Source organism: Vicugna pacos, chromosome 10 (assembly GCF_048564905.1).
Source record: "Vicugna pacos chromosome 10, VicPac4, whole genome shotgun sequence".
In the NCBI taxonomy this organism is placed as follows: Eukaryota; Metazoa; Chordata; class Mammalia; order Artiodactyla; family Camelidae; genus Vicugna; species Vicugna pacos.
The window spans coordinates 50,227,875-50,255,190 of record NC_132996.1 but is presented as its reverse complement, the minus strand read 5'-3'; the positions used below and the strand labels follow the sequence as shown (position 1 = coordinate 50,255,190).

At 33.4% G+C, this 27,316-nt stretch overlaps 1 protein-coding gene across 6 annotated transcripts in view; it reads right to left on the bottom strand.

Annotated features, from left to right (window-relative positions):
- Positions 1–3,628: 3,628 nt before the first annotated feature.
- QSER1 (glutamine and serine rich 1) overlaps positions 3,629–27,316 on the bottom strand; it is a 63,353-nt gene continuing 39,665 nt past the window's right edge. For 5 of the 6 annotated variants that reach the window (XM_031681061.2, XM_072969750.1, XM_072969751.1 and 2 more), the window contains 9 exons: positions 22,353–22,681; positions 21,315–21,431; positions 20,432–20,565; positions 19,077–19,294; positions 13,699–13,836; positions 11,190–11,287; positions 7,923–8,075; positions 6,589–6,684; positions 3,629–5,383 (listed from right to left, as the gene is read on the bottom strand). In XM_031681061.2, coding sequence (XP_031536921.2) covers positions 5,243–5,383; positions 6,589–6,684; positions 7,923–8,075; positions 11,190–11,287; positions 13,699–13,836; positions 19,077–19,294; positions 20,432–20,565; positions 21,315–21,431; positions 22,353–22,681 — 1,424 coding nt within the window. In that variant the 3' untranslated portion in view covers positions 3,629–5,242. Of the gene's footprint in view, positions 5,384–6,588; positions 6,685–7,355; positions 7,513–7,922; positions 8,076–11,189; positions 11,288–13,698; positions 13,837–19,076; positions 19,295–20,431; positions 20,566–21,314; positions 21,432–22,352; positions 22,682–27,316 lie in introns of those variants that run through there. The other variant, XM_072969748.1, reaches the window with a different exon arrangement.

The window sequence follows — 27,316 nt, the reverse complement described above, 5'->3', positions numbered from 1 at the left end:
TCCAGAGGGTTAAACCCTAGTCTGACTGGACAGAAGTGATGTTAAAGTGAGATGCAAAAATTAAGAGATGAAGAATAATTCAGCAGAGGGAACATGAAGGCAAGATAAAAAAACACATTCTTTAAGCCTGGGCCACAATGGGGAAAGAAGGATCATTTCATAAATGGCTTTATAATCTATGACAGAGAGGGTTAAAGGCAATGAAAAGCCATGGAACGGTTCTGAAGAGAGGAAGAACAGGAAAAATATAATTTTGGCTGCAGTTTAAGGAAAACATTTCTACCATGTGCATTTTTTTAAACTCTAAGTCTTAAATGATTTTCATTGCTGCCTTAGTCTAAATACTGTAAGGAGCTAAATTAAAAGAAAAGCTGTATTTGATTTGAGAGAAAACTCTCTATACATTACAGGTAAATTATATAAAACATAAGCTATTCTTGCAAAGCAACTTCTTGACTCCTGATTAACATCACAAAATAGATAAGGTTTAACAATAGACTAATAGGTAATTGTATCTTCCTTTTATTTGAAACCAGTCAGTTCTAAATTATTCATGCTAATTGAAGAACATATAACCTAAAATGATCAATAATCCAGATAATTTCTATTTCACTTAGAAATATGTCTTTTCATTTTCATTTAAATATGGGTGTCTCTGAAATCTAGGTATTTACTTAAAGCCACACTACAGAAAAGGGTCAATCCATAGACTTAAACATTGTGACCCATCCCATACTGGTAACTTGAGAGTATGTTCTAGGCTGATGTCAAGACTTAGCAGGAAGTGATTAATGCCCTCTTCAAAAACATTTTTTTGTATTCTCTTTTTTTTAAATACAGTAAGAATGAGTAGCTTTATTATTTTTCTGGTAATAAAAACATTTCCACATGGAAAGCAAAGAGTAGAAGTATTCTCTTTCACATCTTTCTTGAGGTCACGTTAAATAATTGAGTTTAGAGACCTTCTCTGAGACACAAAGTACGTTTTAAAAATGCCAATAAAAACTATATAGTAACAAGACATTTATGAAGCAATATAGTATAAGTACTATTATTTAGGTTTGCAATATATATTATTTGAATAATGACTACTTTCTAAGTGAACAGCAATTTCAGCAACCAAAGAATACAACAGGAATGTTACAGAATTCTAAAATTTTTTGATAGAGGTCATTGATTATTTTTGTACTGTGTAAAATAAATCAAAGAATGAAAAGTGCTTTTACTATCAAAACTAATTAAAACCTAGCCAACACGTTATTTTTTACTTGAAATACTTACTATTTTAAAATATTATATAAAAGGCAGAGTCTTTTTCATCTGAAAATTAAAGGATCAGTCAAGACAAACTCCTTTTTACCTGTTCAATAGTTTATATAGATAAAAGTATCTGGGTATCAGCAATTACTTCCAGCTATGCATTATTTTCAAATAAAAATTAGAAAGGTGACTTAATGAATTATACTTCTTTGTAGGTAGAAAAGGCCTGAAAGAGTTGTATCTTAACACAGAAACTCTAGGGTATTTTCTGATATTGTCAGCCAAAGCAGAATAATTCATCAAATAACAACTTAATCATTTGAAAAAGTGAAGGGTGGGCCCTACACCACTTGTACCTAATAACTGTATTTAGGAATCTATAGTACAGTGTGTGTTGTGTGAGGAACCTGTAACATGACAATGCATGGACAGTACCTCAGTTTTCAATTCTTGAAAATAAAAGAACCAAACCCCAAAACATTCTGATTTTGTTGTTTAAAAAACTGTTTTCATTTTAATGATCTGAGTTAGTAACAAACAAATATACAAAATTGTCTTTCACATTTCCATACATTGTATTATGGACCACTTAAAACTCTGGACTACAAATGCAGTTTCTTTGTATCCTTAAATTCAATTACTGTCACTTATAAATAACCGTGATTTGCAAAAACATGCATTTGTGAACACAGATGCTGAAAAGTTGTACGTGTAAGTTAATGTACAACCAACAGAGTACATGGTTCATTTGTGCGGTTATGTGTCAAGTGTAATTGACACAGAAGCAGTTATCTTGGGCTGTTTCACTCTTTGAAAAGTATTTTTGAGAAACTGTTGGAACTACAGTTTAAAACAAAAACTGTATTTTACAGACACAATAAAAATTCACAACTTGCACATCTGAAGCAACTTCTGGGACTCAAAGCTGATTCAATAACCCTGCTGCCATATTAGTTTTATGAGTGTATTTCCAAAGTCATAGGTTGGAAAATAGCTGCTTTAACAAAAATAAATATATATATTAAAAAGACTGAGACTTTGAGAATAATAATGTATAAGTCATCCATAATTTTCACTGTTTTAGAAATTAAAAGAAATTTAGAAATTTAAAGGTAATCGGAATATTTTCTAAGCCATTTTAAATTTAGATTTTTCTACCTTACCAATGTTTTCTATTTGACAGCATAATAGAAAAATGGACAGTTTCTACTGTAGACTTAATATAATTCATAAATCATAAACTTATGACTTCATCAGATCAATTAAGTTGAAACTGGGTCATCATGAAATTGGGAATAAGGAGGCCCCTTCTTCAACCACTAATCTGAACTAAAGTACACACCAACACAAAATGGTTTTTTATAGTAAGTTATTTCTATATTTCTGTAGGTAGGAAAATCCAGTTTTCTTAAAAATGTTTTCCTGGGTTGTAGCAACATGTGCTTTTTCTCTTGAACTCCATCTACAACCTAAGGTTATTTCTATATTATAAATTTCAAACTCCCTGGCAAGGAATGTGAATATTAACAAGCTAGGTATTTGTTCAACTTAGTACAAAGAAAGGACTCATATATGGATGTCATTATAATAGTCCCACTTTTCACTGAGGCTGGAGTTTGATGTCTTGGTCTCTGCTATACAGATCAAATGAGAAGATGGTGCAAAACAATTGGGTCACCTCCAGGCAGTAGCATAGGCTTGGCCTCTGATTTAATGAAAATAATTGATTAACTAATATGAATACAACTGCAAACAGCTGGAGGGCAACTGAATGCAGCTGAAGAGGAAATGGGTTACTTTCTACAGGAAACAAGACTACCTTTAAGGAAATGTCTGTTTTCCATGAGCCTTATCATGGAAAAAAAATGTGACTAGTGATTTCAAACATGTACTTCAAGAGTTACCTAAATGCAAGATGGCTTTTAAAAATGTTTAAACCATCAATGATTCAGGGAAGTAAGCTGGGGGAAGTAATGGAAAGACGTATACCTACAAAACTACACAGGAGATGTAGTTACCTACTCTGCACTTTGGAAATGAAAGAAACCAATTCTGTCCAGAGTCAGTATCGTAAAGAAGTATGGCTGCTTCCTACTCTTCTCCACTTAGCAAAATTAATTTTGTGATGCTCTCACTGCTGATATTCTCGTTTGAGTTAGGAAAAATGAATCTAATAGGTTACTTTTGATTTCAAAATAAGCTGTCTAAACAAGTTTTTAAAAAACTTTCAGAAATGGAAGATTTAATCCTTGAGAGAAATTTCTATTACTATCTTGTCTAATGGTAAATACAAGGATTGCTGGATTTAGGATTATTGCTTTCAATACGATAACCATCAGAAATAAATATGTAAGCTTAACTCAAATACTCATTTTTCACCCAAATGCTACAATGTTTTATTCTCAAATCAAGTCACATTACTTTCAATTCTTTGCCACTTTACTGAGGTTTTAAGTATATGAAGTTGGCATGTTAACTCAAAATCAAGATTAACAGCAATATCCACATAAGCATGTCTTATTTGGGCATAAAGCAGTAACACTGCTTTTTTGATAGGACTTAAGGCACTAAATGGTGGTAAAATAAAACAAAAGTATGATGATTAACAACTTCTTTAGAATCCTAAAAAAGGAGATCGTTTAGAAGGACACTAGTAAATCTCTTTCTCAAACAAATAAGGCATCCTGTTGGCAAACACGAAGAAAACACAAGGTCATGTTGAACCTAATACATTCACTGTCTCAGCTAAACTACTTGAAACACTAGCTATGAAACTAAAGAGAGCTACCACAGCAGGTATAAAGGTCTGAAAGGCACCAGAGGAGGGCTCTACCGCTTCCAGTTCTGAGAGTTAGGTCAGTGAGCTGTGTTGAACACTGCATGCAGCCTAATTATAAATTTTATTCTTCAAAATGTACAGTGTGGTTAATTTTTACTTTGACAAATCAGTTTACCAAGTGCTAGTTTACTAAGAAATTTATTTTCATGGAATTAGAAAATTACTGCAGTGTCTAACACAACCCCATTTATAAAGCTAAACTAATTCTAGTACTGAATGCGTTTTCTGGTTAACACTGAAGCAAATCTGTATAAACAAAAATGGTTACCTCAGGAGAGAATTCACAATAGAAATTCAATATATAACTAAATAAGATTTACTGAAAATAATGAAAAGTGTAGTACAGATACATTGAACATAATCATAACCACAACATTTTCCTTGTGAAAAATACAACTATTAGTGAAATAAAATGTACAATTGAAAATTTTTCCAAAGGAAAAACAGTATAAAGGAAAATACTCTTCTTCGATAGGGAAAATAGTATGTCATTGTTTTTTCATCACGATATAATTTGACACAAAAAGCAGTCATAGAATTGCACCAATTCCACATCCAGTTTCCTGAACATGTTAAGAGTAAAAGGAGTTCGTAAAGCAGAATGCAGTTTCTGAATTTTACATTTTAAATTGATGATATTCTCATACAGAATGTCACATCACACCAGATCTGTTTACACAATGTACAATACTTTCTGTTTTGTGGCCAGACGTGAACATGAACATGTGCTTTCTGCTACCTCTCTTTCGTTCTGGTGTTTAGTCAGAGTCAGGAAGAAATAATCAAGTTACTTAAGTGTTATCTCTCTAGCAATAAAGAAAAATTATGTTTAGTGCATGCTTCATCCTTTGTCAAAAAACATTTCTGAAAATAAAACTCAGTTACCCAATGGTTTAGAAAATAGAAAAATCATTCATTAGGATAAAAATGTGGTGGGATTTAGGTCCATTTCCAAAGGACTGACTTCCTTGGCAGCACCACTGTCCCTCAGCAAGGCTGTGATGCAAGTTCATGATCAAAGCAGGTGTGCCTGCAGGAGACCACTGCTTGACATTCGATTATCTGAGGCCCTTGACCCCCCTTGACCACCCGCCTCTGCCATCTCATTAGTGCTAGAAAATAAATGGAATTTTTGAGGAAATCTTAAGAACATTTCTGCTGTACATGATTTAGAAGTTCTCCAAATTTTTCAAATAGGTCTTCCACCCATTTTACATTTTTCATACAGAGTTGGACAATTTCTTCTTGTCCTAAATCTTCATTTTTTTTCTGCACAGAAGAAATCTAAAATAAAAAGAAATGCCAAATTACTTATCACTTTATACTTATCACTCTTCATGAGGGCTTACTGTTTCTATATCCTGAATGAAAAGAGGATTTATAAATTCACCTACAAGTACAGATCTTTTTTTTTTTAATTCCATCCATGGAGAATGATTATTTCATATAAATTTGGGTGAAGTCTAATTCTATCATTTCTCGCTCCATGGGGGCAGGGAGGAAATGGTTCAGACTTTCTCAGTTCCAATTGTCTTAAAAACCAAATGACAAACAAGTTGGTCAATTCTGCATTTCAGAGCATTGTAAAAATTGCTAACGTACTTTGCATGACCATCTTTGCTAGACAGGTTAGATTTAAGAATATCTTCCCATACCAGACCATTAGCAAATACATCATGTATAGCCTTGAGCCAACTTAACCATTTTTAATTAAAAAACTGATAATGCTTGTCAAAAAAGGTTACTGTTTACAACCATTTAACCTCTAAGGAAATTAATCCTTACATCCCCATCCACCAAGTGGTATTACAGTCATACATCATTTCTGAGCAACTTAAATTATGATACTTAAAAGTTACAATTAAATTTTAACTATTATTTCTTCATGCCAAGGCACCAAAACCCCATTTCTCTGCAATGTCTCTGAGATAAGGCCATTCTAATGATAAGGAGGACAGCGAGATATTTAAAGTAGTGACTGAAGTGACTTAATTAAAGCAGGATCATTATGTATTACGAGAGAAGAAAATGCAATAAAGTGCCATTATTATGGCAATGTAAAAGCAAGTATTACAGTTTAAAACCACTACTTACAGCTCCTATGAGACGTGGTGAGCCTTAGATTAATCTGAGAGAGCATGGACACAATTTTTTAAGCAATTTTCAAAAATTCTCTTTAAAATATCAAAAAGTACTATAGCTAACTAGTGAGTATAACAAAAAGAAGACTCACAGACACAGATAACAAACTAGTGGTTCCGGCAGGGATGGGCAGTAGAGGGGAAGGGGAGTGGGAGGTACACATTATCGTGTGTAAGATGAGCTACAAGGATGAATTGTACAATGTGTGGAATATCGCCAGTATTTTGTAATAACTGCAAATGGAGTTTAACCTTTAAAAATTGTACATAAAAATGCTGTAGCTACAGTCTTCTTCAAGTTCAGAAAAACATACACTTCTTTTTTAAGTAAATGAAAAAAATAATTACCTCATCCTTACATATCAGATAAACATGATATTTATAATGATGGAGTGAATGATACAAAGAATATAACTGTATTTTCTCTGGATCAACAGCAAACTCCTATAAAAAGACAAAGTTTACAGATACATTTATTTCATGGAGCATCTGAACTAAGAATACTTTAATGAAAATACTAGACCAAACGTCTCAATGGAAATCTTGAAAATGACTTATATGGCTAGATATTAATATGTATTAATATGGACAAAAAGGCTTATTCAAAATAAGTATTTAAGTTATATTTTAAAATCTTTATTATTTTTTCTGACTATAAACATACACTGTTTCAAAAAATTTAAACAGTAAAGAAAAATTTGAACAGTAAACATGAGATGACTTATGAAGTAAAAGAATTCTATAATCTCTTGCATCAGAGGTAAACAAGGTTAAGAGCACGTCATATATTCGTCCATGTTTCCCCCCACGTATAACATACATTAATAACATTACTGTTGTAATGGGAAGGGAATCATACCATACATATTGTACTGCAACTTTATTTTTTATAACTTTTTTAACCTAACTTGGATAAAGCTTGGTTATCTTTCTATTTATTACACCCCCCACCCATAAATTATATGAGGGTAGGGATTTTGGACCACTTTTCATTGTTGTATTCCTAATACTTAGAACTGTATTTGGTATATTATATACACACTCAAAAATTTTTTATTGAAAGAATGAATAAATCTAACTCTTCTTTTTAAAAAGTACATAGTATTACCTTATCTGGGTGGTTGTTTATCTAGTCTCACACTGGTGAAACCTGACTGGAAGTGCTCTTACAGAAAATTCCACAGCGTGCCAAGGCATGCAGTTTTTTGTATTTGTGAATGTTTCTATAAAACACATTTCTGATGGGGAACTGATACGCTGCTAAACTGTTTTCTGAAAAGGAAATAATTTAGACTATGATTGAAAATAAATGAATTCCAATTTTAATAATTTTACAGACATATTGAACCTTATGGAATGTGTGGACACTCACTTATCTGTATGCATTTGTATCCAATGACACACAAAAATATAAAAAATATAAATACAAATGTGGGATGATTCCTTGCTTATTAGTCTACTTATAATATTTGTGAGCACTCATCATATGCGATGCTGTGATAGGCAATAGAGAAAAACAGAGTAAGACCAAGTCCCTGTTCCTTAGGCCAGACCTGCTCATTCCTACCTGAAAAACTTCGCATTTACCAATATAGTAAAATATTTTCTCGTTTCAATGTTTTAAGTAGAAATTATATTAATAACTGGAAAAGGTATAATTACATTAATCAATATATACTTACTTGTGCAGATTTAGTGGTTGTTTTAGAAGTCCTTAGAGTTTTTTTATTATAAGCTTTGCCATTCATTTTGATTTTAGAAATAGTGGATCCCCCACTTTTTGCTTTAGAGTCTCGAGTAATTATTGTTAGTTCAGGAAAACTTTCCAAAGCATTCTTTAAAATAAAGCAAAAATAACTGATATCAGAGGAAAAGTGATCTCAACTATTTCCAGCTATTCAAAATTTATTTTTTTTAAATACAGAAATATATTCATACACGTACATATACACATAGAATATATGTGGGGGTACTGACTGGAGTATGGTAAATACATACAACCCATACATACATATACATACATATGTGAGGTGTTAAACATGGCCACAAGTTCTTTGTAGCTCCTCCCATCAAGAAGTGGAATCTAGTTTTCCATCACTTGGACCTGGGCCAACCATGTTTTATGACCTGTTTAAGCAATAGCATGTGACACTGTGGGGACTCTCGAATGAGACAGAGAGTTCCTTCTAGAAATGCCTCTCTGGCTTAAGGCAGGGGAAAGAAGAATACATGTAAGCCTCAACTGTTTTATAAATAGTTACAACCTTTAAGGCCACTCTTTTGTGAACTTTGTGTAAGTTCCCAAGAACCTGGTATTTTGACATCTCAAACAGTGCATTTTTAAACATAACTTAATTTTTTTTTTGAAGTGTAGAAATGAACCATTTCATTTTATAGAAACAACAGAAGTTTTGGTATTCCCTACCAGGGTGAGCTATTAATTTCTAGCTTCATATTCTTTCTTAGGTTATTTCTGCTTTTATTATATACTTTGGTGCTTTCCATACAGAACATGTCCAGGCTTGAAAAACTCTGGACCCAGAAGTATTATTTACAACAAATGACACTTACAGACAAAAATGGATTCTAAATTTAGAAACAATGAAATGGAGATGAAAGCAAAAAATTTATTGATTTTTCCAATAAGCACAAGATGCTAAAGATAATTGGAAGTACATGGATTTCAGAGGAAAACAGAGCATCATTAACTTCAAAAGGATTTATGATTCCTCAAATTACCAAGATCATTATGGAAAATAGTGCTAATTATTTCTAAAGACCAGAAAATCTTTTATAATCTACTGTTTGTAATATTTTATATCAGATCATTCTAACTTTTAATATTGTGTGTGTATTTTGGCTTTGAAATACAAATTGCTGTAAATTAAAATTATCAATATTAATAACTGTAATTTCAAAGTTAGAAATTGTGCTTTTTCTATGAAAATAAGAATATGAAAATGAATCTTTCAGTTGTTCACCATAAACTACTATATATGATATAAATATCGACTGAATCTATTAAAATTCCAAGTGGTAGCTTTATTTTAATACAAGTTGTTAGAGAACTGGTTTGACATTTCTAAAATGGTTGGCCAAACTGGTCATTTTTAAGATTTAGTAAATATTCAGAAAATATAACCTAACAACATTCCTTTGTTTGTGGAAAACATTTCTCAAAGGAGTATTTCAAGACAGCAGTAGAAGCAGAAAATACTGGACTGGAGTGAGTAGAACAAATTCTTAGCACTGGGCTTCTTACTAGCTTCTGACATTTTTTTCCTCTGCAAGTCCACAGCAGTGAAGAATACATGACTACTAGTAGAGTTTGGTATCATTTAACTTCAAAGTCAGTCTCAGAGCCTTAACTTTCACCTAGCTAAAATGAAGTCGATTTTCACTTTTATGTGTTCAGATAAATTAGGGAGGGAGGGATAAACTGGGAGTTTGAGACTGGCTGATACAAACTACTATGTACATGATAGATAAACAACAAGGTCCTACTGTATAGCATAGAAAACTATATTCAATGGCTTGTGGTAACCTATAATAAAAAAGAATATGTATAACTGAATCACCATGCTGTACACCAGAAAATACAACTGAAAAAAAAAATTGAAAAAGAAAAAAATATAAAGACAAAAAAAAAAAAGAAAAGAAAAAGAAACAAAACAAAACAAAACAAGCTATACAAATTATCCGAAGGAGTTAAAGACTTACATCCACACAAAAACCTTCACACAAATTTGTATAGCAGCTTTATTGATAATTACCAGGATTAGGAAAGAACCAAGATGTCCTTCAACAGGTTAAACTGTGGTATTCTGACAATGAAATATTACTCAGTGCTAAAAAGAAATAAGCTATTAAGCCATGAAAAACCATGGCAGAACTTTAAATGCGTATTAGTAAGTGAAAGAAATCAACCTGAAAAAGCTACATATGGTATGGTTTCAACTATATGACATTTTGGAAAATGTAAAATTACAGAGACAGTAAAATTGTGGATCAGTGGTTGCCAGAGGTTAGGGGAGAGAAAGGGATAAACTTGACAGCACAGGATTTTGGAGGCAGCAACAAACTACTGTATCTATGGAACGTGTGACATAAATTATGGACTTTAGGTCATAATGACACGTAACGTAGGTGCATCAACTGTGACAAGTGCATCACTCTGGTGGAAGATTTTGGTAATGAGGGAAGGTTATTCATGTGTGGGGACGGAGGGTCACGGGAACTGTACTTCCTGTTCAATTTTGTGTGAACCTAAAACTGTTCCAAAAAATAAAGTCTTTTTTAATAAAAGCTATACAAATGTATTAAAAACTTCTCTCAAGATAGATATAACCAAATGATTCTAGATATTATGTTATAATTTGAATAAGAAAATCTGGAAAATTTTTGACTACTAAGTAGCTTCTATGATAAATTTTCTGAGTTTAGATTAGCTTTTTGCTGTTCTCTATAGTTGGAAATACCAAAAACCACTTTATAGTGGGCCAAGAGATGTTAACAGATGTATATATCTCTTACCATTATGTGAGGGTCAATTTTTCCTTAGATACTGGGTAAATCAGCCAAGTAAAGGGAATTTCAATAACTGCTAAGGCCAATTCTAATTAGATGAAATGTGAAAAATACGGAAAGGTTTATAAGAAAAACAAGATTGGTATATGCTAGTTTAAAGGAAGTACTTTCAAAAACACCTGGAAATTATTATATAGAAGGAATACCAGATGAACATAAAAAACTGAAAAATGAATTCAAGCAGAGAAAAAGCAAATGATTAACACTAAGAATGTGCTTAATAAAATAAAAAGACAAACTAAGATCAGATTCATAAGGAATAAAAATCAAATTTTTGTTGGGTGGAAAATTTTATAAAACTGAGAATGACTCTCATAAGTTTTCTCTCCTGAGTTTGCTAATAAACCATCTGAAGGAAATACCTTGAATGACTGATCCAAATGAAGATTCAAAAGAAGTCTTTTTCGGTTATCATTCAGCAAGCTATCTATTTTTTTCATATGAGGCAAAAGTAGCTCATCTAAAAAAGGATAAAAATTTATTGTAACAGGATAAACTATCAACACAAAAACTTGTTAGAAATCCAACTTTTCCTTAAAACAGTAATAGATTAAGACATTAAATTCATTGGTTATGTAATGTATCATTTAAAAAATACTAGACATGAAGCTTTTTGAACAAAAGCTAACTTGAAAAAAATTTACAATAGCCAGGTGAGAAGGAAGTGGTGGAGGGTGATGATGGAATCAAGAGTCCTGGGTGTGAGCCTGTCTGCGCCACCAGAACTGACTGACGGGTAGGTAAATTGCCTAATCTGTCTAGACCTCACTTACCATGTGAACAGTAACAGTATTACAACATATACATTTAACATCAAAATTTGATAAAACACTGTGTGTGATATTCTTAATTCACTATAGTTCAGGGCAAAGAAAAAGTAGGGCAAGAAAAATAGTCAAAACCCAGCTTCAAAAACACAAGGGAAGAGTCAAAATTGTTATTTCAGAAAAGGAGAAACTAAAAGGATGATGAAGATGCCTATCCAACGATTCTGCTCTTTTTCAACCTCTGAAACTTAAAGCTCTTTTAAGAAAAGCACTTTCAGAGTGTAAGTTAATTACTTTTGGTGCTGTATTAAATATTTTAGGATACTAGACTATTTCTTAATTTATCAGCATAACATTTTATAATACTAATTATCTTTAATAACCGTTCTGAAAATGTGTATATAATCCTCAGAATCTGGTTACTAATTTCATAGTTAAATAAAAGGACTACATTTGGAGAATAAACACAAGAATAGAGACCAGCAAAAGAACACTTCCTTGAATTCAAGAAAAGTCTTCAGTGAGGAATGTCTTTGTCACGACAGCACACCTGATAGCTTTCATTAATCTTTCTAACAGTGATTAAATCTATTCAAATACTGTAAGAATTTATATTTCACAAAAACAAGTTTCAAACATTTGTAGACTATTTTAAAACATAACTATTAAAATCTTTTTCCCTCATTTTAAATGGAGAAAAATAAGAAAACAATAAGCAATAGAAAAAAATCATTTAAAATACAACTACCTAGACGGGAGGATCTAGCACGAGGTCCTGGGTCCCATCCCCAGTACTCCCTCCAAACATAAATAAATAAACCTAATTACTACCCCCTCCACAAATACAGCTACCTAGAAATGACTACTACAAAGAAATGTGTATTTTATGATGCAAAGAGTTTTGATTGAGAGAGAAAACAAATGGTAGAAATTCTGACTTGGGGAATTAATTATGGGTTTTAATTGTGGCTCTTCAACCACTAACTTGTTCTACAACCACAGGAAATACATTTAATCTCTCTGAAATGTAACTTACAAAGTAAATGACTTAGATTAGGTAATCTCTAATGTCTCTTTGAGCTTTACAATGGCTGATATATGAATTACTATTTCTGATTTTATTACTATCTCTGATTATATGGTCAAAAATGCAAGACCAGAAATTAGAAGACCTTGGATTATAATCCTTTCTTTGCTACTTGCAAGTTGTGGGCTCTTAAGCAAAGTCACTTAAGCCTCACCTCATTGTCTTCATCCAAAAAATGGCTGTCTAAATTGTTCTGGGATTAACATAGAATAACGTAGTCAAAGTACGTGGAAGTAATAAAAAAAAAATACATATATATTAATAAGCACTGTTGTTTAAGTGTAGTGTTACTATTCTTTGTTACTATCTTTTTGAACTTACACCTGTTCAACTCATTTTGATAGAGTAAGGGTAATGGAAACCGGTTCATTAATCCTTTCATTCTGTCTTTAGTTGTCCCTTGTGAATGGTATAGTAGCTGAAGAGTAAATACTAGTGAACAACATTAGATATATGAATTACTAGTTCATTTCATATGTCAATTTCACCCCTATTTTACTATAAGAAAAATTACTAAGAGTCAAAAGGAATAATATTAATAAATATAAACAAGGCATTTATCATTTTACTACTAATTGATTAGAAAAATAATTACTCTGTGATATATCTTTTACTGGACACAAATACAGAGTTTTAATCATTACTCTGCTATTATCTGGTTCATCTTTCCAATTATTAGAAAACAGATTATATTGACATCTGGACCTTTCATGTAACAGACACAGTAAAATATTATGATAAAGATTCTAAATTTCAAAGAAACTAGTGTGTAACTACACAATAATATTCTCATGAGTAGGAATCAAAAAAATACATTCAATGTGAAGTTGGTCAAGTAGTCAAACAATTCATGAAAAATATGACCCCACTTTATAGAATCAATATATCAATAGTTTGTTAGCTGACAACATAAAGGTATATATTAAAAAAACCCACATATTAAACATGTAACTAACAGAGAAGAATAAAAAAGATCCAGAAAGTACTACCAAGAAAGTACTAATTAGCAGACTGTACCATTGCTCTTCTCTAAGGCTTGCATTGTGTCGGGATCCAAAGCAATGCTAACAAGCAATTCCATGTAACTCTTAAAGGTTTCCTTCATTGCTCTTGTGTTCAGAAAACGAGTGACAAAGGGAGCTGGAGGATTAAATTCTGGGAGGGAGAAAAGATGAAATATTAAATACTCCTTCCTGACAACTTTAAAAACACTTTGCTCTCTAGTAACAGCCTATAAGCAGATTTAAAAGTTATGGATAAAATTTCTTCAAATTCAAGGTTCTCTCACTCTGCCTTGAAAAAACCCTTGGGTAAGAGATTCCCAAAGCTGGCTTACACATCACAATCAATGACTGGAGGGCTTTTAAAACAAAATAAGCCAGATTGCTGGACTTAATAAAAAAGAATCTCTCGGGGTGGTGATGGTGGCCGTGGTGATGGAGCTTAAATATTGTATTTTTAAAGAGGTTCCCAGGTGACTCTGAAGCCCAAAACCAGCCCAGCATTTGAAAACATCTGCCCCATAGGAAACTGTTTCACCTCCCCTGGCTCCCCCAGGCATCTGCTGTTGTAACCGAGCAGGACCCTATTGCCATCATCAGTGACCGTCTGATACCTGTAATCATGTTTGTAACTACTTAACTGTGTAATGGTTTAAAGGGTTTTCCTCACACTCTTGCTGACCAGGAGTAGACTAAAGAGGAGGGAGGCTTGGGTGGTCTGCCCAACCCCCCAGTGGTGCTGCTTGTGGGGATCATGCTCAGTGTCCTGCTTTTGCTCCCACTACCCTGCCTTTGACCCCAGCACCTCAGAAACAGCAACTGGGTGTTTTATGCATCTTGTTCATAACTTCCCCCAACTACCCACATCTGCAGTTGCTTTTGCCCCCTTGTGGTTTGCTTGTATCCTGTTGTTCAAGCTGCAGGCCTCAGCCTGTAGCAGGAGATCCTAGACCTCAGCCTGCTGAAAAGGCTACAAGCATTTATCAGTCTGACTTTAAACTGAAGACGTTTTCTCTAAAGCTCTTTTCCAAAGACCCCCTTCCTATGCATCCTTTGTTCTAGGTACAAGAATATGACGAGAGCCCCAAAGCCAGAGGTAAACTTCATACCCAGAAGAGGGAAGGGGATCACTGCCATCTGCAAAAACAAGAACAACTCTGCGATAATTTGTTACCTTGTATACAATCTCTATGAAAACCAGCTCTGCCCCTTAAGCTGGAACTTTTACTATAAAACACTCCAGCAGGCTCACAGTCTTGGAGGCATTAGCCCCCTGCGACCTCCTTTGTCTGGCAATGAAATAAGGCTGTCTTTTCTACTTCATCCAATACTCTGTCCTCGAGTCTCAATTTGGTAAGCAGGGTACAGAAGGATGCCATGTTTCGGCAATACTGCCAGGTCAGGCTACTTCAGAACTGATGGTTTCTCTATAGTATTTAATTAGCAAAGAAACCACAAAACACCTAATGTATGCGTTAATATATACATATCTCTTCTTTTTACTTCTATACTTAAATTACTGTATAATGCTGGTCTAGAGCCAAGACATTAAAAAAAATTGTTTTTTTATGTAAACAGCCTGTGCAAGAAAAGTTCACTTAAATTCAATGGTAAGAACTGTAAGATTAGAAGTGTCTCAATTTTGACTTTTTCATTCAAATATATAACTATTATCGCAGCCTTTAACAGGAATTCTTAGAGTTGGGTCCAAAGACCCCTCAGGGGGTCTCTGATGTCAAATTGTTTTCCTAATAATATTAAGATGTTATATACTTTTTTCACTCTGTTGACATTTGTAAAAGTAATGGATAAATTTGCTGGTGTCTTACTTAGCATGAATTGAAGCAGGGACACCAAACTACTAGTAGCCATATACTTTGCCAGGACTGTCATCTAACTGCCATCCATTTGAAGGGGTAAAAAAACAAAACCAGTTTCACTTAAGAACAATCCTTGATGAAGTAGTAAAAATTACTAATTGTATTAATCGTTATTCTTGAGTAAATTTTGTCTTAACATTCTGTGTGATGAAATGAGGGGTACACACAAAGCACTTCTGCTATGAAATATGATCTCCATGAAGAGCATCATGCAACTGTTTTTATTACAAGATGAACCAGTCACCTTTTCCCCTATGGAATACTATTTTTATTTGAAAAATATAACTGGAGACGTACTATGCCTAGTTAGACTTGGGTATCTGGCAGATATTTTCTTAAAAATTAGTAAGTGAACTTGTCATTGAAAGGAAAACAACTGACAGTACTTGTTGCCAAAGATAAAATTTGATGTTTCTAGTGAAAATCAGAACTCTGGAAAACCACTTTCCACCACTGTGAGCTTGACAACATCTCAACAGTTAGACTTCACTGATGGGATCAGTGGTAATATTAAAAATGTTATTTTTTGATACTATAAAAATGTATGATGTAAATGTAAGAACTAAAACCATAAGACTCTTAGAAGAAAATACAGGGATAAATCTTCATGACCTTGGATTTGTCAATGGATTCTAAACATGACACCAAAAACATGAGCAATGAAAGACAAAATAGATAAATTTGGCTTCATCAGAATTTCAAACTTTTGTGGACCAAAAGACATTGTCAAGAAAGTAAAGTATCAACCTACAGAATGGGATAAAATATATTCAAATCACATATTTGATAAGGGTTAAATATCTAGAATATATAAAGAACTCCTACAACTAAAGAACAAAAGGAAAAACAACCTGGGCAAAGGATTTGAATAGACATTTCTCCAAAGAAGATAAGCAAATAGCCAGTAAAGACATGAAAAGATACTCAACATCATTAGCCGTTAGGAAAACACAAGCCAAAATCACAGTAAGACACCATGTCACACCTACTAAGATGGTTATAAAAATATATATATATACACAAGTGTTGGTGAGGATGTGAAGAAATTGGAATCCTATGCATTGCTGGTGGGAATGTAAAATGGTGCAACCACTATAGAAAACAGTTTGGTAAGTCTTCAAAATGCTAAATATACAATTATATGACTTAGCAATTCTACTCTTTGGTATATAAAGAATTAAAAACAAGGACACAAATTTTTATTTGTATGCCAATGTTCATTGCAGCATTATTTACAATAGCCAAAATGTGGAACCACTGAAGTGTCCATCAATAGATTAAAAAGATAAACAAGATAAACAAAGAACATACAATGGATTAACTTATAATGGAATAGTATTCAGCCATAAAAACAAATGAAGTTCTAATATATGCTATACAACATGGATGAACCTTAAAAGCATTATGGTAAGTGAAATAAGCCAAACATAACACTTACATGAGATATTTAGAGTAGGCAAATTCATAGAGACAGAAAGCAGATTAGAGATTACCAGCAGCTGGAGGAAGGGGATAATGGTGAGTTACTGCTTAACGGTTACAAAATTTCTGTTTGGGGTAATGAAAAAGTTTTGGAAATAGCTGTGACATTTGTGCAACAGTGTGACTGTAATTAATGCTACTGAATTATACACTTAAAAAGGTTAAAAGTGGTAAATTTTATGTTATATGTATTTTACCACATTTTTTTAAACGTGGAAAAATTAATTAGACCAGGTACATCAATGAGCTAACAAATATTTTCACCTGACCAATAAATAATGTAATATCATTCATGGGTGAAAGATACTTCAAAGGGCAAGACAAATCAATCGATTTTGATGTAACAAGTATGAAAAGCTGAAAAAACTACCTACTACTTGTCAAGTTTACAAAATAAAACCTTTGAGTACTGAAGAAAAATATCCATAATTATCTGAGAAGATAATTAAATACTCCTTTCTTTCACAACTACATATCTATTTGAGGCTGTGTTTTCTTCATATACTTTAACCAAAATAATATAGAATAACAAACCAAATGTAGAAGCAAATATTAAAATGCTACTCTTCTAAATAAATACTGTTGGTTTAGGAAAATACAGTTGATTAGGAAAACTTACGTTAATATGTAATGGGTTTATCTTAAATAAATATTTAAAAATTGTCTGTTTTAACCGGTTCTTAGTGATACACATAGATACAGGCCACAAAAAAAAGTGTTTTGGAATCCTCAATAAATTAGAAGATTTTATATAAAGAAGTCTTGAAACAAAAAGTTTGAAAACCACCAGCCTATAAATATGTTTACTATCAATATTTGCTTTCTTTTTAAAAAGGACTAAAAATGCTTGCCTGTTAGTGACACCTAATGGTAAATTAAGTTACCAGTGAAAATTTTCATTCTGCTTGTCATTTGAGGAAGCTGTATAAATAATCGAGTGCAGATTCAGAACCCAAACTTCTCCATCCTAAACAGCAGGCAAGAATGCTGACTGCAAAATTATGTGTAATGCCTTCCACACATACTCAAAGCGTTGAATTTCTTTTTAAATGCTGATGCACACACTTCTGAACAACTGTTCATAAGTAGCATTTAAATACAATACATTTAAAGTAAACTTCAGTAATGAAGAAACATTTTTATTATGATTCTATTTCTATTCAAGTAATCTCTAAAATCAGGTCCCAGGTAAAGATACTTGTAGTGTCAGAAACCATCCTGGGTATCATACCCTCAACACGCAATTCACCACTCAACTTCCGCAAGATTACATCTTGCATTTCTCCAACGTGCTCCCTCAACTTCAGATTTTACCATGTCACTCCCCCACTTAAATCCCTCCAAGCGCTCTCTTTTGTTATGGGATCCCAAGCTTCTTAGTTTTAGCATGGCATACACAGCCTTCCATTATCTTCATCTTTTCCCAATGACCTTCAAATGTATGAACTAGAAGAAGGTCAGTGAGCTTTTTCTGTAAAGGGCCAGATGGTAAATATTTGGGGCTTTAACTGCCATATGCTTTCTGCAGTAACTACTCAAATCTGCCACTGTCGTGGGAAAGCAACTGTATAAAAATATGAACGAATTAGTGTTCCCATAAAACTTTACAAGAATAAGCTGCAGGTCAGATTTGGCCCACTAGCTGCAGTTTGCCAAGCTCTCATCTAAACTACTGAGCTGCTAGAAATTTCTTGCATATATTACACAACAAGTCTGATGGAATGGTGTATTCCTCTGTAAAGTAAATATCAATATATATAGCTTACATAAATGCTCTTTGGTGTAGAAGGGTTCTAACGTCAAAAAGTGTGATAACTGCTATCTATTTCAACCCCCTCATTTTTATAAAAGAGAGTGCTAAGGCACAGGTTACCTAGCTTAGTCACGGGCAACTCTATGCCTAAGCATAACTTAATCAGGTAGCTAGATTCCCTGAAAAATAAATACATTTTGAATTGTCAGCATCACTGCTCCTCTCCATTCATGCAGATAATCTAAAGTTATCAAGGTATTCACTTCATGGAGAACTCACCCTCATCGTCACTACTACTAGAGTGCATCTCAGGAGATGAATCAGACTGGGATGATGAAAATTCTTCTTTCCATTTCTTCCTTTTCTTTGGTGGTGGCTCGGCCTTTACTTTTAGCTGTTTAACTTTGGGTTTCGTGGACGGGGCTTTTGTGGTTGTAGTTTTTGGTGCTGGAGGATCAGAACTTTTACTGCTACTGCTTGGCTTAGCCTGAACAGTTCTGCAATGTTACAAACAGACTTCATTAACACACTGAAATCTCGTCAAATTAAAATAAGACAAAAAATTGAGAAACACTGGTAAAGAAAAGTTTATTTAATGAAAAGTTTATTTAATTACCTCACCAATACCTTCAAAATAAAGTCCAAGTCGTATACATCTCCAATGGTAATTCCCCCTAAGTTCTCCTGAAATATACTCTTTAAACACTGACATTGAATATTCAGTTACTAAGGGACTATTAATTCAATCCCTATTTCACTCTCTCTCCACTCCTCCCCTCCCTTCATGAACTCATTTTTCTGAGGATGAGGCTGTACAACAGACGATCAATGGGCTTCAGGAAGCAATGCATGATAAACCCTTGGCAGCCCCATCCAGCTCAGACCATAAGAAACTCTCGCAGGCTGGGGAGTCCCAGGGCATCTGTCCTAGAGCTCCTCAACATAATCTGCGGTAATATTATAGTTCTAGAGGTTTGAGTGAGTGGACAAAATTCCACCATGAAAACAAGGTGGGCTGCTTCCAGTAACTTGGAGTCTTAATCAAACTAGATCTTCCTACCACTAGACTGAGAACCTCTAGGTTCACATGCCTTCTCCCATACGAACCTAAGGGACCGTGGCCAGGTCAGCTGTCTTCCAAATTCTAACTCCAGACAATCCAGAGTCACGTTAACATATGATGACAATTCTGCCGTGCACTTGCCTTGCTAACGTACAGGTCTTATAGTTTTCTCTCAAAATTTATTTCATTTTAAACTTGACATTCCATTATTGTTTTCATTTTATGAATTTAAAAAGTGGCTTCAGAAAGGTTATCTTAATCTAGGTCACAAAAAGACAGACTCAGACTTTTAAAATCTGAATCCAGTTTTCTTCCCTGTGCTAGGGTGACACCAAAAGGATTTCAGGAAAGAAAAGGGTACCCATCCCACCATGATAGCTGGGGCTTTAGAGTTCCTGTCTCATTGCTTCAAAAGGAGTCACCTATTACATCAGGCACTGAATTTTCAGACTATGTATATAATGAAAAAGAAAAATCAGTCTCTTTAATTGATATAATTCTTTGTAAAGATATCACCAATAATAAACCTTCCAATAACTACTACAAATATGTTACATAAAATAATAAATACCTGATAGTTTGTGAAGGCTTATTTCTCGGCTTTTTGGAACACACTCTGACATACTCCTTTTTGTTTGTGTTTTCAATGAACTTCACATATATCCTTTTGTATTTACTCTTTGCGTCTCCAAAATATCCAAGGTACTAAGGAAAGAAACACTCTGAATTATATAATTGTACATTCTGTACATAAAACATTACTTTATTGGCTTGATAGAGTATCACACAGTCATCTTTCAAGTTTTTCAAAATGTAGCTCTGGCCAGGCTAATTGTACCCTCAATGAAAGTGATCCCAGCCTCATTCTTTTTTTTTTTTTTTTATTTTGGGGGGATGGGGAGGGGGTAATTAGGTTTATTTATTTATTTATTTCTTAATGGAGGTACTGGGGATTGAACTTAGGACCTTGTGCATGCTAAGCATGTGCTCTAGCACTAAGTTATACCCCTCCCCCTTGACCTCATTCTTAACTGCACGCCCCTACACAGATGCAGTCTTATCTGGCTAATCATCAGACGCTTACTTACTCGATGCCATTGAACAACTACTTAAGTATGAAAGAATAACTTCTGTAAGTCTTCTGGTATATCAGCATATTTGACTGGCAGAATAATCAATTTAAGAGCCTTTGAGTCCATCTGAATTCTTCACAGACTAACATTAATTCCTTTCCTTTATCAAAAAAAAAAAGACTAAACAATTTAAGTATCTTGTATTTAGACACTGATTTTATTTTAAAATCAAGAGTATCACATACTCTGTAGTTCAAATTTTATGCTATTTTATATCAGAAATGTTCAATATAAAATAAATTTAAATCATTCTGTATTTTACCCAGGATCACTATAAAAAAAAAAAACAGGAAGGTTAATGTAAATACGCTTTTTACTCACACTATTTGTAGCCGCAAATTCTCTTTGCCCATCTCGAATTTCAGGAACAAATTTCTGTAATAAAGCTTTTTGTACTTTCCAAATAGCTGGGGGTTCTTTTCCTGTTTTTAAAGCCTCCTGTAATAAGCAGAATTAATTAATTGATAAAAACTAGCAACATATTCTAGATTTATAGAATCTTAAGAGCTAAAAGGAATCTTAAAGACTTATCTAGCTCAAACATTTTTGTCTTTTACCTAGCTGAACTTTTGCATGATTCTTATAAGTTGGCTATTCAGCCTCTGCTTAAATTCTTCTAGAAATAAAGGGCACAAACAAGCAAAGGTAACCCATTATCCTTTTGTATAGCTATTGGAAAGTTCTCCTCTAATGATACTGCTATACATTATTTATGCAATTTTATAATAGTATGTACATATTCAAAAAGACCAGAAACAAATATACTAAAATATTAATATTTAATTTTGAATGGAAGGAATATGGATAATTTAAATGTTATACTCTTCACTGTATTTTTAAATGCCATTCCTTGCCACCTCAATTTAAAGTAGGTTTTCTTAAACATAGCTTAAATTTTCTTGTATGAAATTATAACATTCTACTCACTGTTCTACAGTTTGAAATTATGAAAATAAGTCTAATTCTATTCTGTTCTATATTCCTGTTATTTTCTTTAAAATTTTAAATTAGATAAATAATCATTTTCTCCAAACTCCTAATAATACAATGACTTGGGAAAAAATTAACATTTCAAAACTGTTCCAAATACTAGTACCTAAACGCAACATACTGACCAGTCAGAAATACCTAAAACTCAGACACAAGTTAAAATTATTTTAAGCTATTTTCTTTTTCAAAATATCTGGCATTTACTAGTTTGATTTTATTACTTAACAATTATGATAACTTAGAATAATTATAAAAATACAACTTTTTGCAATTCAAGCTAGATGCATGCTATTAAAAGTCATCATGAAGGCTATCATAGGGCATGCCCACACAACTATGACCTTTAATACCTGTGAACATTCACATCACCTTAAAAGTCTCTATGTCTTCTATCTTTACCACAAATTCATCACGCTCTCTGTATTGGCCTTCTCCCCCACTTTCTGTGTTCTCCTCATCTGTGAAACCTTCTATGGCAACAGTATCCTGTCCTTTTGCAACCTGGTCTGAAGGAAGACCATCGAGTTCGACAGGCTTTGAGGGTTCTGTAGAGTTGATATTTTCCAGGGTATTTACTGCAGATGAAGTCAAGTGGAGAGGTTCTTGCTTCACTGCACCCCCAGTGGTGGAGGAAGTAGTAGCAGTACCACCAGTATTGGCAGTCTGGCTAGTAGTCGCCACCTTTAGGGCTTCTGAAACTAGATCAAGCAAATGCAAATTAGTAATAGAAACAATTAAACATTTACTTGTTTCGAGTAAAATCTGAACAGTTTAAAAAGACTTGATTATTTTTGCCATCAAATAATTTGAAACAATGAAAAACCACAGTAAGAAATTAAAGAAAGACTGTTAATTTCCAAGAATCAAAGTGATGAGAGTTACATCTGGATGACAATCAGACAGAATTTCCATCGACCTACACTTACCCCCAGTTCCACTTAAGTAGCACAAAGATTTTAAACAGAATAGACACATAAAAGTGATGGAAGATAAGGAAGGGTCAGCCACTGAAGTTGTGAATTCCTAGAAGAAAAGTCAATTGGATGTGGAAAACAAAAACCCCCATCCCACACCAAAATACTTTAAAACAGCAATAGAAACTACAGAAATAAAAAGGATTCCTAAAATAATAATATGAAAAACTGTATGCTAACAAGTAACTTAGATGAAATGGACAAATTCCTAGAAAGACACAAACTACCAAAAAGAGCTCAAGGAGAAACAGAACATGTGAACAGACCAATAACAAAAGAAGAAATTAAAAAGCATCCCACAAAGATAAGCACAAGCCCAAATGGGTTCATAGGTGGGTTCTACCAACAGTTAAATAATAATTAATACCAATCCATTATAAATTCCAAAAAATAAGAGGAAACACTTCCCAATTCATTTGAGGCCAGAATTATTCCAATACCTAAACCAGACGAAAACATAATGAAAAAACTATAGACCAGCTTCCCTTATGAATATAAACACAAATATCTTCAGCAAAATATGAGCAAATCCACCAACACATACAAAGAACTATACACCACGACCAAATGGGTTTTATCCTAGGAATGCATGCTTAGTTTAACATCTGAAACTTAATTAATCACCATATTGATATAATAAAGGGGAAAACTTCAGGATCATCTCAACAGGTACAAAAAAAGAAGCATTTGGCAAAATTTCATAAATGAATGTAAACACTTTTATGATAAAAACACTCAACAACCTAACAAGAGAAGGGAATTTCTTCAATCTGATAAAGGGCATCTATAAAAAAACCACAGCTAACATCATACTTGAAAGTAAAAAAAAGATGCTTCCCGCCTAAGGATGACTGAAGAAATAAAAGTATTTCTATTTGCAGATAAAATGATCTTGTATACAGAAAATCCCAAGGGATCCACTAAAAAACTATTATAATAAATAAATTCAGTAAGTTTGTAGAGTACAAGACATGAAAATCAACTGTATTTCTATATACTTGCAATGAGCCATCCAAAAATGAATTTAGAAATAAAATTCCATTTATAATATCATCAAAATGAAGAAACTATTTAGGAATAAATTTAACAAAAGTGCAAAGTTTATACTCTGACACCTATAAACACTGTGGAAAGAATTAAAGGTCTAGATAAGTGCAAAAACGTCCTATGTTCATCGATCGAAGACTCAGTGTTGTAGGAGGGTTCCCTGTTCTCCACACTCTCCAGCACTTATCATTTGTGGACATTTTAATGATGGCCATTCTGACTGGTGTGAGGTGATATCTCATTGTAGTTTTGATTTGCGTTTCTCTGGTAATTAGTGATACTGTGCATTTTTTCATGTGCCTACTGGCCATCTGTATAAGACTCAATGTTGTAAAGAAGGCAATCCTCCCCAAACTGATCTACAGAATCAGCACAACCCCTATAAAAATTTTAGCTGCATTATTTTTGCAGAAACTGACAAACTTCCTAAAATTCATATGGAAATGCAAGAGATCCAGAATAGCCAAAATAGTCCTGAAAACAAATAACAAAAGTTGGAAGACTAACATTTCTGAAATTTCAAAACTTTACCACAAAGCTATAGTTAAAGACAGTGTAATGGTGGCATAAGTATAGACATATAGATCAAAAGAGCAGAATGAAAGTCCAGAAAAAACTTATTTATTTGGCTTATTATTTATAGCCAAATGATTTTCAACAAGGGTGCCAAAACCATTCAGTGGGGAAAGAATGAATAAACTTGTTAATAAATAGTGCTGGAACAACTGGATAGGATAACTGAACACATAGGAATAAAGTTGGATCCCTATTTCACACCACATACAAAAATTATCTTCATGACCTTACAAGTGACAAAACAAAAAATAAATTGGACTTCATTGAAATTTAAAACTTGTGCTGCAATTGATGCCATCAAAAAGTGGAAAGAGTAAACTCACACTTCGTTAAAAAATAAGAATTAAAAAAAAAGAAAGTAGAAACATAACCTACAGAATGGGAAACACTGTTTAAAAAATTATATGTTTACTAGAGATTTGTATCCACAATACACAAAGAACTCTTACAACTCAATAATAAAAAGACAAATAACCTAATTTAAAAAGTCAGAGAGGGCTCCACTTGTTCAAAGAAGATATAAAAATTGTCCACAAGCACATGAAAGGCCATTCAACATTAGTCATTTGATCAATGCAACTTCAGTAGATAATTACAATCTCACATCTACTAGGATGGCTATAAAAAATACAGATAGTAACGAGCTAGCAGGTGTGATGATAAACTGGACCCCTTGTATGTTTCTGGAGAGAATGTAAAATGGTATAGTCACTTTGGAAAATAGTTTGGCCATTCCTTAAAATGTTAGGCATGGAGTTATCACATGACCAAGGAATTCCACTTCTGAATTCTACTTTCTAGAGAAGTAAATTTTTAAAAACCTTCCACTCAAATACCTGTATATGAATGTTGATAGCAGCATTATTCACAATAGCCAGAAAAAGGAAAAAAACCCAAAACCCACAGCTGATGAATGGACACACAAAATGTGGTTTATCCATATTAGGGAATAAAAAGAAATGAAGTACTGATACATGAAACACCATAGATAAACCTTGAAAACATTATGCTAAATGAAAGAAGCTAGTCACAAAAGGTCAAATATTATATGATTCCTTTTTCATGAAATGTCCAAAAAAGGGCAAATCCATAGAGAAAGTAGAACAGCAGTTGTCTAGGGTTGGGTGTGGGAAATGACTGATAAAGGGTTTCTTTTTGGATGATGAAAATATTCTAAAATTAGATTGTGGTCATGGTTTCATAACTCTACAAAACCACTGAATTGTGCACTTTAAATGAGTGGATGGTATGGTATGTGAATTATAATTTAACAAAGATGTTTAAAAAAGGACTTTGAAGGCTAGAGCTGATAGAGGAACTCCAGGTTGAGAAATAAATATAAAGAGCATGGAGCACTGCAGTGGTAATTTTGAGTGGTGCTGATGAACTAAAATAATAATATATACACTAATAAGTAAATAAAACAGGAAGGCCAGTGATCCGCTTGCTTATGCTGAGCTGCAGGCAGCAGGGGTGGTTTGATGAAAGGCCAAAATGCAAAAGCTGTTTTCCTGAAGAAAGTGAATGACACCTGCCTACAGGAGGAGTTGAGAGGGAATCAAAGCAGAGCCCAAGGCACATCCAGACATATAAAGAGCAGAAACAGTGCACGAGCAGACTGGCAAGGGAAATAAGGGACTAACGAGCCCAGCAACTAGAGTAAAGCTCTCCCTTATTCTAGCTAATTAGGAAGAGAAGCGGCAACTGGGGGAAGGGAGGGCAGGTCTGGCAGCTGTCACCAGCCCACCTACCTGTTCTGTATCCCACATTAAAACTACCCTCATACACTTACATGATTCCTCCCAATCAAAGGGAGAGGACTGTTGAGAAAATACAGACGAATAATCTAATCAAGTCATTATGCTGTACATCTTGAACTTACACAGTTTGTACATCAGTTAAATCTCACTAACAGTGGGGAAATAATCTAATCATGTTAGAGCCCACACTAAAGAATTTTATCCTAATGCAATATATTTTTATGCTATTGTAATTATATACCATAATTTCTACCTTTAAAACGTACATAAATGGAAACAGATTCTATGTCTGTAACCAGAAGGCTCTAAATATTAAACACTTCTAATATTATAATACTTGGACATAGATCCAAACTAATTTTTTTCAAATTTAATGTAAGGAAAATGGAAATGTAAAAAGGACGCTTCTTTTGAGTGGATGTGGCATTTTAAAATTATTCATTTATGGATCCATGGATGAATGAATATTACTTTTTGAGATAAAAGTTTTACAACCAACTTTATTTCTGTCCATTTTTATCGATAAAGAACTGGGAAACACTGTTCTTATAAATAATAGCTGAATGATGGAATAAAAGGGATTTTATTACAGCAGCATTACTGAATTTTGAAAATATGTATTTTCTAAGTTACAAAACAAATCACACAGCTATCTATGAATAAAAACAGAGATTCTGTGACTCTCAAAAAAGGAAATTGTAAGGGACATGCTTCAGTTATAAACAATGTAATCTCAAAGAGATGTGAGGTGCAAGAAAGAATGAAGGGCAATGTGGCAAATATAGAAATAAATCTAAAACAAATCCTGACTATTTAAAACACTATTAATGATGTCTCATTGAGTTTCAGAAAACAAGATAGAATTAAAATACATGGTTAACAGTAACATTAAAGTTACCTAAATTATTAGGAGGGGGTAAAATGGAGTTCTAGTGTTCAGAAGTCTTCATATTATTCAGGAGGAGAGCAAGGTATT